General features: G+C 49.9%; 5 protein-coding genes across 5 annotated transcripts; 1 reads left to right on the forward strand and 4 right to left on the reverse strand.

Annotated features, from left to right (window-relative positions):
* Nucleotides 1-1274: 1274 nt before the first annotated feature.
* TGAM01_v208089 (acetyltransferase) lies at nt 1275-1838 on the reverse strand (the record flags this gene model as incomplete). The annotated part of the gene is made up of 1 exon (XM_018809248.1): nt 1275-1838. One exon carries the CDS (start codon nt 1836-1838, stop codon nt 1275-1277), a length of 564 nt encoding a protein of 187 aa, XP_018657516.1.
* Nucleotides 1839-2872: 1034 nt separating this feature from the next.
* TGAM01_v208090 (2,3-dihydroxybenzoic acid decarboxylase) lies at nt 2873-4136 on the forward strand (the record flags this gene model as incomplete). The annotated part of the gene is made up of 3 exons (XM_024550247.1): nt 2873-3555; nt 3615-3841; nt 3901-4136. 3 exons carry the CDS (start codon nt 2873-2875, stop codon nt 4134-4136), a joined length of 1146 nt encoding a protein of 381 aa, XP_024405017.1.
* A 238-nt stretch (nt 4137-4374) lies between these two features.
* TGAM01_v208091 (hypothetical protein) lies at nt 4375-6039 on the reverse strand (the record flags this gene model as incomplete). The annotated part of the gene is made up of 3 exons (XM_018809250.2): nt 4375-4611; nt 4674-5702; nt 5785-6039. 3 exons carry the CDS (start codon nt 6037-6039, stop codon nt 4375-4377), a joined length of 1521 nt encoding a protein of 506 aa, XP_018657518.2.
* Nucleotides 6040-6730: 691 nt separating this feature from the next.
* TGAM01_v208092 (hypothetical protein) lies at nt 6731-9401 on the reverse strand (the record flags this gene model as incomplete). Its single annotated transcript, XM_024550248.1, has 4 exons — nt 6731-7233; nt 7294-8759; nt 8811-9187; nt 9363-9401. The coding sequence occupies 4 exons, from the start codon at nt 9399-9401 to the stop codon at nt 6731-6733; spliced, it is 2385 nt and encodes a 794-aa protein (XP_024405018.1).
* A 560-nt stretch (nt 9402-9961) lies between these two features.
* On the reverse strand, nt 9962-11486 carry TGAM01_v208093 (mannitol 1-phosphate dehydrogenase; the record flags this gene model as incomplete). Its single annotated transcript, XM_018809251.2, has 4 exons — nt 9962-10365; nt 10422-10437; nt 10500-10997; nt 11058-11486. 4 exons carry the CDS (start codon nt 11484-11486, stop codon nt 9962-9964), a joined length of 1347 nt encoding a protein of 448 aa, XP_018657519.2.
* Nucleotides 11487-11687: the final 201 nt, after the last annotated feature.

The following is an 11687-nucleotide window of genomic DNA, read 5'->3' on the forward strand; positions in this document are numbered from 1 at the left end:
ATGTACCACCGTCTTAATATCGGCGCGCTGTCGTACCAAGCGATAGACTGCCTGGGATTCCTCCTGTGGCATAGTCTTCACAGCGTCGAAGAAATATTGATACTCGCTGCTCTTTTTCTGTTCTTCTAGAAGTTTTCGCATCCACACTTCTGCTTCCGTCTCAGCAGATGCATATTGACAATTAGTATCTTGCTGAGCGCATGAGCTGCATGTGGGCTGATCTCCACTACACTATATAGATCAATCAGCCTGACTGCAACTTTAAGAGATAGGCATGTACTGGAAGAAATACTTCGGTATTGCTCTGCCGACATGCTTCACATGTAGCATTTACGCCATTGCGTCGGGACAACGTAAGATCCCGGCATACATTGTCGGTAGAAGTAGAGCTCAAGTCGGGCTTAAGCGCGGGCTGGCTCGGACCTGGGGCGCTTTCTTGGGAAGTGTCGCGCTGCATTGTACTGTAGTGAAGCTATTCGTGTTTTATGAGGAGCAAGTTGTGCCATATATCGACCGAAGGGGTATCGATGTCTAGGGCCAAAGTAAATAAACTCGGACCCCATGAGCTTTTAAATCGAAGCCACACGTGCAACGGACCGATCAAAGAATTGGAGACGACTCTGGAATACCACCTCGGGGCATAGAACGGCTTGGTGCATGCTGTACAGAGTATAGCGTAGACGTATCTCTGCACATGGCCATTTTCGGGAATTTGACTTGTTCATGCAACCATGCAGCCTTCAATTGGTGAATGATACTAGTAAGTATGCATGGAAGAAGAATTCCAATCATTTGGTCTATTCTACGATTGTCAGTGAATACACAGCTATAGTTATTTCTTATCATCGCAATTCTTCTGTTTCGACCTATCATTCACAGATCTAGTAAATAAGTGTCAGGAATGAGAACATGCACCATTTAAGTGCTAATAAATTAACAGAAATCAGCTATAGAGCTCAATATGGTAACTCAACCGTCCAACGGAGCTACTTTAATCTATATAAGCTAAATGTCCATATGCCATAACAGTTGAGACGACGATGCCATATCAAGATGGAGCACGCAAAGTATGTCCTTGTATTAATACAGTTGACCTCTACCAAGGCCCGCAACTCTTTGACAACTACTAGGCGCCGCCTTGTATCTAAAATAGCATTTTGCTATATCTGTTTCGAGAGAAGGTAACGTGTAAAACACTCCGTGTAAATATTGCATGGCTGGGAGTATAAGCGATATGAGGCGAGAACAAGACCTCAATGAGTTGGCCCATTGGCTTATGCTTGCTGGGCCGTCTCAAGAGGTCCCTTGAAATCCTTCTCCATCTCAATGAAACACATGTCTTCCGGCAGTGTCAGGCTGATGAATCGTTCGCGAGGAAATGGCGACGTCTCGCCCGTCTTCTGGTAGCCTTGGCGCATGTACCACTCAATAAGGGTCTTGCGAATCGAAAGTGCGTTGAGCGAGAATTTCTCAGCTCCCCAAACCCGTCGACAGTATGCTTCAGCGTAAGCAAGGACAAGGCGCCCCACGCCGCTGCGCTGATAACGGTCGTTGACTGCAATCATGGAGAGGCGGCCACAGTTGCCATCGCGTTTGGCGACTTCGATGGATGCAACAAGGTTCTTGTCGTCGTCTAGAGCCATCAGGATAGTGTTTTGCGGGTTGGCAATCTTGGAAGCCACTTCCCCGACATCAAGTCGAAAAGTAGATGCGAGCTCTGTATTGCCAGTCCAGCCGGATCTGCTGTCCTCGGTGCGAAAGGCAGTTTCGACCAGCTCCTGGATTTGGTCCGCATCTTCTGGAGTTGCTGTGCGGAATTGAAGGTTGAGAGAAGCCATTTTGTACGAAAGACGTATCACAATTGAGCGTTTGTTGAGTTTTTGAGAACGTTGTGCTGAATTGAATTGTTGTTGTTTGATATATGGCTTCTTGAATCTACATTTGGCCAATTATTTATACTTTTTTACTCTTTTCCTTCTCATGGCATACGAGGCATATCGTGCTACGAGTTGTGAGCCTTTCAGCGTTTGCTTTCCGAGATTGTTCAAGTAAAGGCGCTAATGACTCCGCAGGGCTTAACCGCGAGCATTCCTGGCTATCAGTTGACCTGCTAGGCTTCCATTTTTGCGGCACCTCCCCTTAAAACAAGGTCTGTCCAATTTCTAACGAGTCCTGCTGTGCGTAAAAGGCGCGTTAAAGGCGCGCAACAGGCGCAAAATAACGCTGAGCATATGCGTTAACAGTCAACATGCGCGCGCCTTTTCTAGGCACCAAGACAAATTCTTGGCGAGAACAGGTTTCTCTTATTATGCGCGAAATTGCCTCATGTCAACGATTGCTAGAGGACATTTTTCAATGTCCTCTAATATTGAGTTGCTAGAAATGGCCGCTGAGTGTTAAGTGCAGCTGAATCATCCAAGGTGTCCACCTCAACTCGACCGCCGCAATCCCCGCAAGAAGCGCAGTCCAAGGCTGCTACCACAATGAGATCCATCCATCTGATACTAGAATACCGATGCCCGCGCCAAAGACGGATTTAGCCAAAATATTCCGGCTGGCGCACACACTGCGGCGCGACGAAGCCGGCTTGGCCACGAAGATTCCGAGCTGCGACGCGGATCTAATCGCATGTCGGGAGGGGCTCTAACTCCCCGCATCGAAGAATGAAGCCGGTGAGATGGCTCATGGAACAGAAGCTCTATATAGCGCTGGACTGCATGAATCGCACTGTTTTCTTGTGCGTGTAAGTGTTTATATGATAAGAAATCTTCAATTGTTTGCTTTCACCCTAATAAAGAGGGAAACAAAGACGAGAAGATAAATTTAATTCGTGCTAAACGATAATACACCTTGCTTGTGTCATTCACCCATCATGTTTGGCAAGATCGCTCTCGAAGAATGCTGGACGATTCAAGAAGAGTTGGCAAACAATGACCCAGGCAAATTCGTCGCCGCTGGAACTGGCTCTCGTTTGACAAACGAGCTGCTCGACATTCACGATATGCGTTTGAAGCAGATGGATGAGAATAACGTCGATTTTATGGTTCTCTCATTCAACTCTCCCGGCGTCCAGGGCATCGCCGACAAGGCCAAAGCCGAGGCTCAGGCGACGCTGGCGAATGACCGCATGGAGGCTGAGGTGATGCAAGCGCCTCATCGCTTTGCAGCATTTGCCGCGCTGAGCATGCATGACCCTGCGCAGGCGGCGGCAGAGTTTCGTCGCTGCATGACGGAGAAGAAGGGCTTTGTTGGTGTGCTTCTCAACGACTACCAGAGCTGTGGTGAGGATGGGAATGGCATGCTGTATTACGACCAGCCGGAATACGATGTCTTCTGGAAGGCAGCAAATGACCTTGAAGCACCAGTTTACATGCACCCGCGACCCTCTAATAAGCTAATTCATAAGCTTATGTGGGATGGGCGCCCGTGGCTCGATTTCTCTGCTTTAGGGTATGCGGACCGGCTTAACATGCATATCTTGGGAATCGTTACCAATGGCATCTTGGATCGATTTCCCAAGGTGAAACTGATTTTTGGGCATATGGGCGAGCACATGTAGGTTCAATGGCTTCTTTTTTCATCTTACACGTAGTCCAAAGCTAACATAGCAACAGCCCGTATGATATCTATCGTATTGATCATAAGCTTGACCGCAGCCGGTTTCCTAACATGCCGATGCGCAAGGACAAGCTTGTTCGTGATTATTTTGGCGAGCAGCTCTTCATCACGACTTCTGGGCATTTCTCGACGCCCGCCTTGATGTGTGCCATGGGAGAAGTTGGGGTGCAGTCCATCATGTTTTCCATCGACTATCCTTTTGAGAGCATTCCCAACGCTTGTGGTATGTTTTCTCCCTCGTACACACTCAACGTCAGTTTCTAACTTCAGTCTGTTTTATAGCGTGGTGGGATGAGCATGTAGCTGCCAGTGTCAATCAGCATGACTACACCAACATGGGCCGCAATAATGTTCTTAAAATTATTCCTAGGCTGACTCAAGCGCCGCACAATCTAAAGGCTATGACTCCACAAGAGTGCAGAGTGGGAAGGTTGGCGGCGGATGAAGGTGAGGTTTGTTATGGTTTATACAATAAGTCGTGGAATAAGCGGGAGATTAAAGTAGTGCCGTATAATTAGAGATAAATGCGAGAGAGCCAAATTACAGTCAATTGATGAAGATGTGATTTTTTACTCGATTTATGTGAGATGAAAAGTGATTTATTAATTAAAAAGATATGTTCAATATTATTGATGCAGATATTATCACGTAACATCATTACGCATATAGTTCCCACACATTGCGATGAAAATGACTTTCAAGCATTAACAGCATGCCACCCAGTAAACATAAGGGTATACAAACGACCGCGCGCATTTACAAATCCTTATGAAAGTTAGGACTACCAAGGCGTTTCCGCCATTCCGCACCCTTGAAATAGAGCGGAACGAGAGGCAAGTAAAAGGCAAAAGCGACAAACGCCAAGGTGATCCAGGCATCCTCAATGCCTACTCTCTCTGAGAAAGGGATCGCGTAAAATCCAATGGTGAAACTGTACACTTGTCTTCCAAAGTTGATTAACGAACCAAGCTCAGGAGATTGAGGCTTATAGCACTAGCACACAAGAAATGTTAGCATATAAATGACATTAGAAAGCGATTTGCAATTTGACTCACCTCTGCCGTATACGTATAAACGCCCGTGGTGACAACCTGCAATCCGAAACTGGCAATGGCGATTCCAAACGCCACTCCAATCCAATGAGTCTTGTTTTGAAGGCAGACTCCTTCGATGATGATGCCGAGTGGCGTTAACACCGCGGCTGGAATGATGCCCAGAAGACGATCTTCGGGACTGCGCTCGCCTCCACGACGTATGGCTCGCTTCTCACTGATCCAGTCGGATATGCCTCCGGCAAACAGCTCGCCGATAAGACTGCCAACTGTGATGGGAATACCCAGCAGAAGACCTGTTTGCTGGGGCTGGAAGTGGTAGATTCTGCCAAAGAGGTTCGCGCTAGTTATGATGAAGAGGATGCTTCCATAGGCGAAAGAAATCGAGTAGCACCACGTTGGCAGCAACACACTTGGGTACATGATCATTTGAAATGGCCGGAAGAAATCCACGAGCTTGACTTGTCGTGTCGGGTGTGCCCTTCGCTTCATAAGCATATTCGACTTCCAAGACTGTGAGGGGCGTGCTACAGCCTCTGGCGTGCGAGAGTAGAGCGTCTCAGGGACAGTCAAGATGAAGATGACGAGGATTCCTCCTGTCAGTATGGCTGGAACATAGAAGCACCAGTGCCAGCTCAAGTTCTTTTCGATGTAGCCACCGATGAGAGGCGCGATGTGGCCGCCAGTCAAGAAGCTGATGGTATAGACGCCCATGTACAGCCCTCGTTCGTGGGCAAAGTACATGTCACAGACGGTAGCACTGCCCAAGCCCAGGGGCACGCCGCTAAAGAAGCCATTGAGACAGCGCAAGGCGATGAGGGTGCCATAATTCTTAGCCGCGCCGGAAGCACCGCAAAAGGCCACCGATGCGGCTACGGTGCCGATGTATACTGGCCGGCGGCCATAGACGTTTGCGATTGGGTTCCATACAATGGTTGAGATACCGGCCAGGAGAATGAAAGTGCTGGTCACGTAGGCTGTTGTAACGAGATCCTTGTGGAGGAACAATGACAGAGGAACAAAAGCTGGCGTCTAGCCACGAGTCAAGGCGCAATTAGTACGACGAGATCGTGTTTAAGAACGCGCGATCGGTGGGGCTTCGGGATACACGTACGATCAAGGAGGCACTAAACAAGGCCAGAAAGGAGAAGAGAGAGACCTCGACCAGAACCATTAGCTTCAACCAGCGATTCCAGTTGAGCGGGTCTTTGGGGTCATCGGTGGGCTGAGGCGACAATGGAAGGCCGCGAGGGTCTAGCTTCAGCGGAGGAGCATCTTCCTCGTGCTCCCTCTCATGTTTGGCGCTGCCGCTGTTCTGCGAATGATCTTCACTGGCGGATACATCCGCCTTATCCATTGGCGCAGCCATTGAACAATTGGGGGTGGAACAGCAGAGAGTAAAAGGCGGGCAGGAGTAATAACGTTAAAACGGATGGCGGAGTTGGCAGTGGCGTGAGATTTGGTTATTCATCATTTAGACGCAGCTTAGCCATTGTCCTTTGTGCGGGAAGAGTTTTTCCATGCGCGGTTATTACGCGTGGTATTTATCGTATGTCGCCTGATTGCAGAGACCCCAGACAGATGCTGGGATCACGATAAGCGACGAACCACGCGCCTTCGGGGGGAGTTTAGGGTTCTCCCCCACAACTGCCAGACGCCACAAACGCCATTGGGAGGACGTTTGCGTGCAATGTTGTGCAGGAATGGGGATGGAAGGTGAGAACCGCGGGGTACAAGGGCAACTTGACAGCTGTGCCGAGAGCTTTAGCTGTATTCCAATTTGTGATCATGGCTATGAACCGTGTTTTGTGTTCCAGGCCTAGGAGGACTTCATCTGAAGAAGCCATAGCTGCCACGAAGCTCCAGAGCTGGTTCATTTCATTGTATCTAGACATTTGTCAGCACATAAATCTCGCTGAATCATCATCTTTCATATTGCCAGACCCGTACGTTGACTGCAAAATACCATAGAAGACTGTCACCTCATATGTTACATCAGAAATTACATCAAAAAGTTGAACCAGAATTCATCAGATATTAATTATTCTATTCTCATGTCGTTATCCAGGCACTACGCCGTTGAGCACTTGTGGAGATCGCATCAACGACTCAGCAGCTCCGGGGTTCTCCACACCCCACGACCAAGTGGCCGAGCCTAGATTCGAATGGAGCTCTAACTGAGAGCCTAGATCCATGGTTAGATCCTGAGTAGTGTCCCACAGTGACCACAAATCGACGCCTCCGTCTTCCGTGGCCCCGTCCTCTGGTAGTGTCGTGCTGTTGCTATATGCCGTAGCCTCTCCGGCCCATCTATCACTCCCCGGCATGACAGTCGGAGGCGTGTTGTACCGCTCGACTGTCCTCCTTCGTTCATCGGGTATCGTCCTATCCAGGAAACCAAGCAGCTGCTGTAAAAATGCATATGCCCGTTGTGCACAGAGGTGGTTGCCAGACATTTGGCGAATCATAGTCACCGCCTGGTCTAGGTGCATTAGTGCACTTCGGTCATCTCGAAACTCTGGATCAACAACATGGGAGACGATGATGAGGATCGAAGTAAACACTTGGCAGATTTGTTAGTGGAAACTTGGGAAACGAATGAGGATCAGTGCCCTCGACTTACAATAGTAGAGATTGAACCAGCTGGGCCCCATTGCTTTTTTAGTCCGGTCATGGCGTTCAGCTACCAGTCGAATCGTTTCCTCTGCTGTGCTTACACAAACTTGCCGGCTACGCTGCAGTATGCTTGCCCGTAGTCGACCTCCCTCCCGTTCAGTGGTAGCTGGAGCCGAAGCAGAAGATACTGATGAAAGCGCACTGAGGCCCGATACCAGCGACTGTCTGTGGATCAAGATACAGACCATGTTGGCTCGAAGCGCCAGGATAAGTGTTGATTCTTTTTCTGGTGGTACGCCTTCGCGGATGCGAAGATTGGCAGGCATTTCGGCCTGCCACGCTTCAAACTCCTCGTCAAGTCGAACCAAATCTGATAACGCTGGTTGGCCACCCATCATCATTGTGGTCTCTAATAGACGGTATAGTTTTGACACCTGTAGAAAAAATGACATGCTTGTTGTGGTTTGTACTGAGGGGAACAATAATCGATTTGGCCGAATGCAGTCATCATCTAGATCTTCTGGTAGAGGGGTGGAGAACGTAGCCGTTGAGGTAGCGGCAGGGCGGCCATAAATCATGCTGAGAAGCTGATCCAACCCAAAGCACGCATACCACACCCGCTTACGGACTTCCTGCCCTATACAGTCGAATTTCTCAGGATCAGGCGGCCGGTGTAACTCTAGATCGTAGGCTATACGGATGGCAAGCCCTAGAACCGTCCAGCACTCGTCGCTATAGCTGGAGCTTTGCAGAAAGCGAGCGCCGAGAAGCAAAGCCTGAACTTTTTCGATCCTCCATTCTGACATGAGGCTCGGCTGCATAAGCTGCATGGCAGTGTCGTAGTACTTTCGAGATATAACGTCTGAGCCCTCTTGGTTCCGTCGACTGTGCGCCGCAGTCAGTGCGCATATCATGTTGAGGATGGCCAGTGTGTAGATATGATCATTCGTTCGAGCCCCATGACGATTGTTGAGCACTTGGTCAAACTGAGCCATGATGGTAGGAACATGGAATATTGGAGTGAGTTCATGGTGGAAGTCGAAATAGGTCTTGAGCAACTCCTGGGCGTTGGGAGGCAGTGAGAATAGATCCGACGGGCTCCTCGACTCGACCGAGTAGTCTCTAGGGGAGGTAAAGGACCGAGCATCCAGCTTGGCAGACGGGTGATTCATGGCGTTGAGGATCAGCCGCGTAAAAGACTCTCCAGCTTTGCCGCTGAGGAATATGTCGGGGGTTGTTGGGAGAACATGGTGATGTTGTTGCTGGGGATAGTTGCGGCCTGCGGGCCAAGCCATTGACTGGTTGGGATGCTGCATTGGCGGTAACCTCGTGGCCTCGTACTGGATAATCGACGGAACAGGAGAGTTGTGCTGGACTACGGGCAGAGCATGTGACGGCTGCGGTCGCTGCTGGGTCTTATCGCGATGGGTGTCCTCGAAGTTGCGTACACGGCGTTCCAAAGATCGGATATATCTAGATGACAATTAGTGTTCCGGCCTCACAAGCAATGCAAGGAGTCAGTACGCCTGCGCCGACTTAGTCATGCCGCGAAGCATCTCGTCCGACGCCTGTGCCGGCACAATATGGTCGCATTTCGTCTTGCGCTGGCGACAGCTGCGGCAGGCCACCGTCGCCCGCCGCCGCTTTCTGGGGCCATCTTTGCGCTCAGGGCCATCGCCGACCTGTGCAGTCGATGGCATAGGGGACGTGCTGGCCATCTCGCAGCGGATGATGGCTGATAATGGCTCAAGAGAGGGAAGGGTTTCTGTGGATTCCCGCAGCGTAGTGCGTGATCCGTCGTGGAAGTCGGGGCTCGGGATAGTGACGCCGTCGCCAGACTGTGCGCTAAACTGACCTGTGGCCTCCAGGTAGCCGCAGCTCGTGGTGCATTGCTTCGCGGGCTGGACTGGTCCGGCAGTGAGAAGCGATGGACTCGAGCTGATGATGATGCACGGGAGACGAAACGGTTCGCTTGCCGGATCGCGAATGAGCTAAGCGGTGCTGGGAGATACAGGATGGCGCGTACATGTACCCAATTCAAACGTTGCCAGATTCTCCACCCCCAGCGCCACCGACCCCGGCCAAGCTTAGCTGGGAGTTGATCTGGGGGTTCATCGCCGGAGCTTTACGGGGCAGGAATGCAGGAATGCAGGGCGTTCTGATCGATCCGGAGCCTGCAAGGCGGTTCTGGATGGAACGAGCCCCCGGATTGCACTAGTTTGGCGCCTTGAGGCTTTGGTTAGGGAGGATTTAGCTGTTCTCCGCAAGTGCTTCATCTGTGCGTAGCTGCTAGAGATTGTGCTAAGCACGCTGTTCTCTGCTAAAGAAAATCTCTTGGGTTTGGGGGCCCCCTGCTGACTGGAGCTTACGCCACATAAACGTCGAATAGAGTTATTTGGCCCCATCGCAGTAAGCAGCAGGCGTCACAGCGGGGAAGCTGAAAGATCGGCAAGCGTGTAGCCATGTGCTCGTATCGGGTGCAAAAGTGAAGGAGAATTGTGCTTGTTAATGGGGAAGATTTTGTGTGGGCGTTACCGGTGTGCACTTCCCATGTCTCCGGGATCCATGTATGACACTGTGAATTATATGTCTGTAAGAACTGACTGGTCGAAGTACGAACAGAGCCTGTCATAACTGGTGAATTTCTATTCATCGTGTATCCCTTAGTATAGACATTATTCTTGGCTGACTAGCATTTGCTCATTAATAGAGTTTATCGTCCCATCCTTCAAAGCTCCTGTGGTTGACGAGTCCACCAGATGCTGCTTCTTTGCTGTATATTCCGCCTCAATATCCCCCGTCCAGATCCAGCTCATGCGGTCTTTCAAGCTATCTCGCACAAACGGAAGACAATCTTCAAAACTCTTGCCCTTCATTTCAGGTGTCTGCATTTCATACACTTGTCCCGCTTGGCGAGCTGTAGCCTGCGCTTTCTGAGCACGAGGGAGGCGAACATCTTGGTACACCTGCATCCACTGTTCAAGTGTTTGGGTACTTCCTTTTGAAGATGCGGCAAGATAATCGGCTATGGCAAGACCCAGGATATATCCATCTTCGATGGCCTGGCCAGCACCGGCTCCTACGGTTTGTGTTAGTTGAACTCAAGAAATATTGTTTCATTTCGCGTATTCTTACCCTGATGTGGCAGCATCTATAGTCACAAATTAGTAAAAAAAAGCCCGAATAATATCTTATATGTGCCAACCAACTTACTGCGTGCGCGGCATCTCCCATCAATGCTATTTTGCCGTTTCCAAACACCCATTGATCCAACAGTTCGCGGTCATTTAAAATCCACTTGGACGGAAATTCGTTCATGAAAGAAATGGTTTTACGGACTGTAGAGTCGAATCCCTCAAACTCTTTCTGCACCTCGCTTCGGTGGCCCGTGGCTGTCCAGCTCTCCAGAGCGCGCTCGTCATCAGAATATACAAACGCAACAATATTGAGCGTCTTGTTTTTGCTTATAGGAAACGCTAGAAAGTGCTTGTCTGGGCCCAGCCAGCTTATCGAATAAGACTTGAATGGCCACCAAGCCTCGAGATCCTTGATCGGTACTAATCCTCGGTAGCACATACGGCCACTGTATTTAGGATTGTCAGTGCGAAATTGAGAACGGATCTTGGAGTGAATTCCATCACATCCAACCACTAGATCCGCTGTCGCCGTTGTTCCATCAGCGAAATGAAGCTCAACAAAGCTACCTTGGTCCTGAAAATGCGTTAATAACGTAACATAAAATCTGTTCTCTCAACTCCTGGCTCATCTTACCTTCAACTCGACGCACTGCTTATTGTTGTGAAGAGTAGCTGCGTTTCGCTCCTTGACATGGCTGAACAGCAATTCCAGGAACTCAGCTCGATGAACGGGGCTTTGTCGTATCTCCTTTTGGTCATCCACAGGCACAGTAACAATTTCGCTACCGTTGTCATATCGACGGAACGAAATCCAAATCCCGTTACGATGGCCAGAGATGTTATTTAAGTCTTTCCCTATACCAATCTGATGAAGCAGCTTGGCAGCATTGACTCCAATGCCCAAGCCAGCTCCAATCTCCTTATACACTGGCGCTTGCTCATATACATCGATGATGACACTGCCATCCTTGGGACAGTGGTGATGGATTGAAAGGGCTGCACAAAGACCGCCAATGCCACCGCCAACGACTGCGATATGGAACGGGAGCTTCTGACTAGGCATATTTGATAGAATTTGACTTTTCCCACCAGATCAACATCGCAGCCCTTTAGGCTTCTTTGGGCGCGCCAGACTTATATATTGGCGCGCTTTCGCTTCTCCATCGTTCAACACTCGGCCTTCGAGGCTGCTCTTTTTCCGAGACCCTCCGAATGTGGACAAGGCGGATGGGGGCTTAACTCCCCGCGGTGCTGCGCTTCCCCG

This window comes from Trichoderma gamsii (genome assembly GCF_001481775.2).
Source record: "Trichoderma gamsii strain T6085 chromosome Unknown Scaffold_32.2, whole genome shotgun sequence".
In the NCBI taxonomy this organism is placed as follows: domain Eukaryota; kingdom Fungi; phylum Ascomycota; class Sordariomycetes; order Hypocreales; family Hypocreaceae; genus Trichoderma; species Trichoderma gamsii.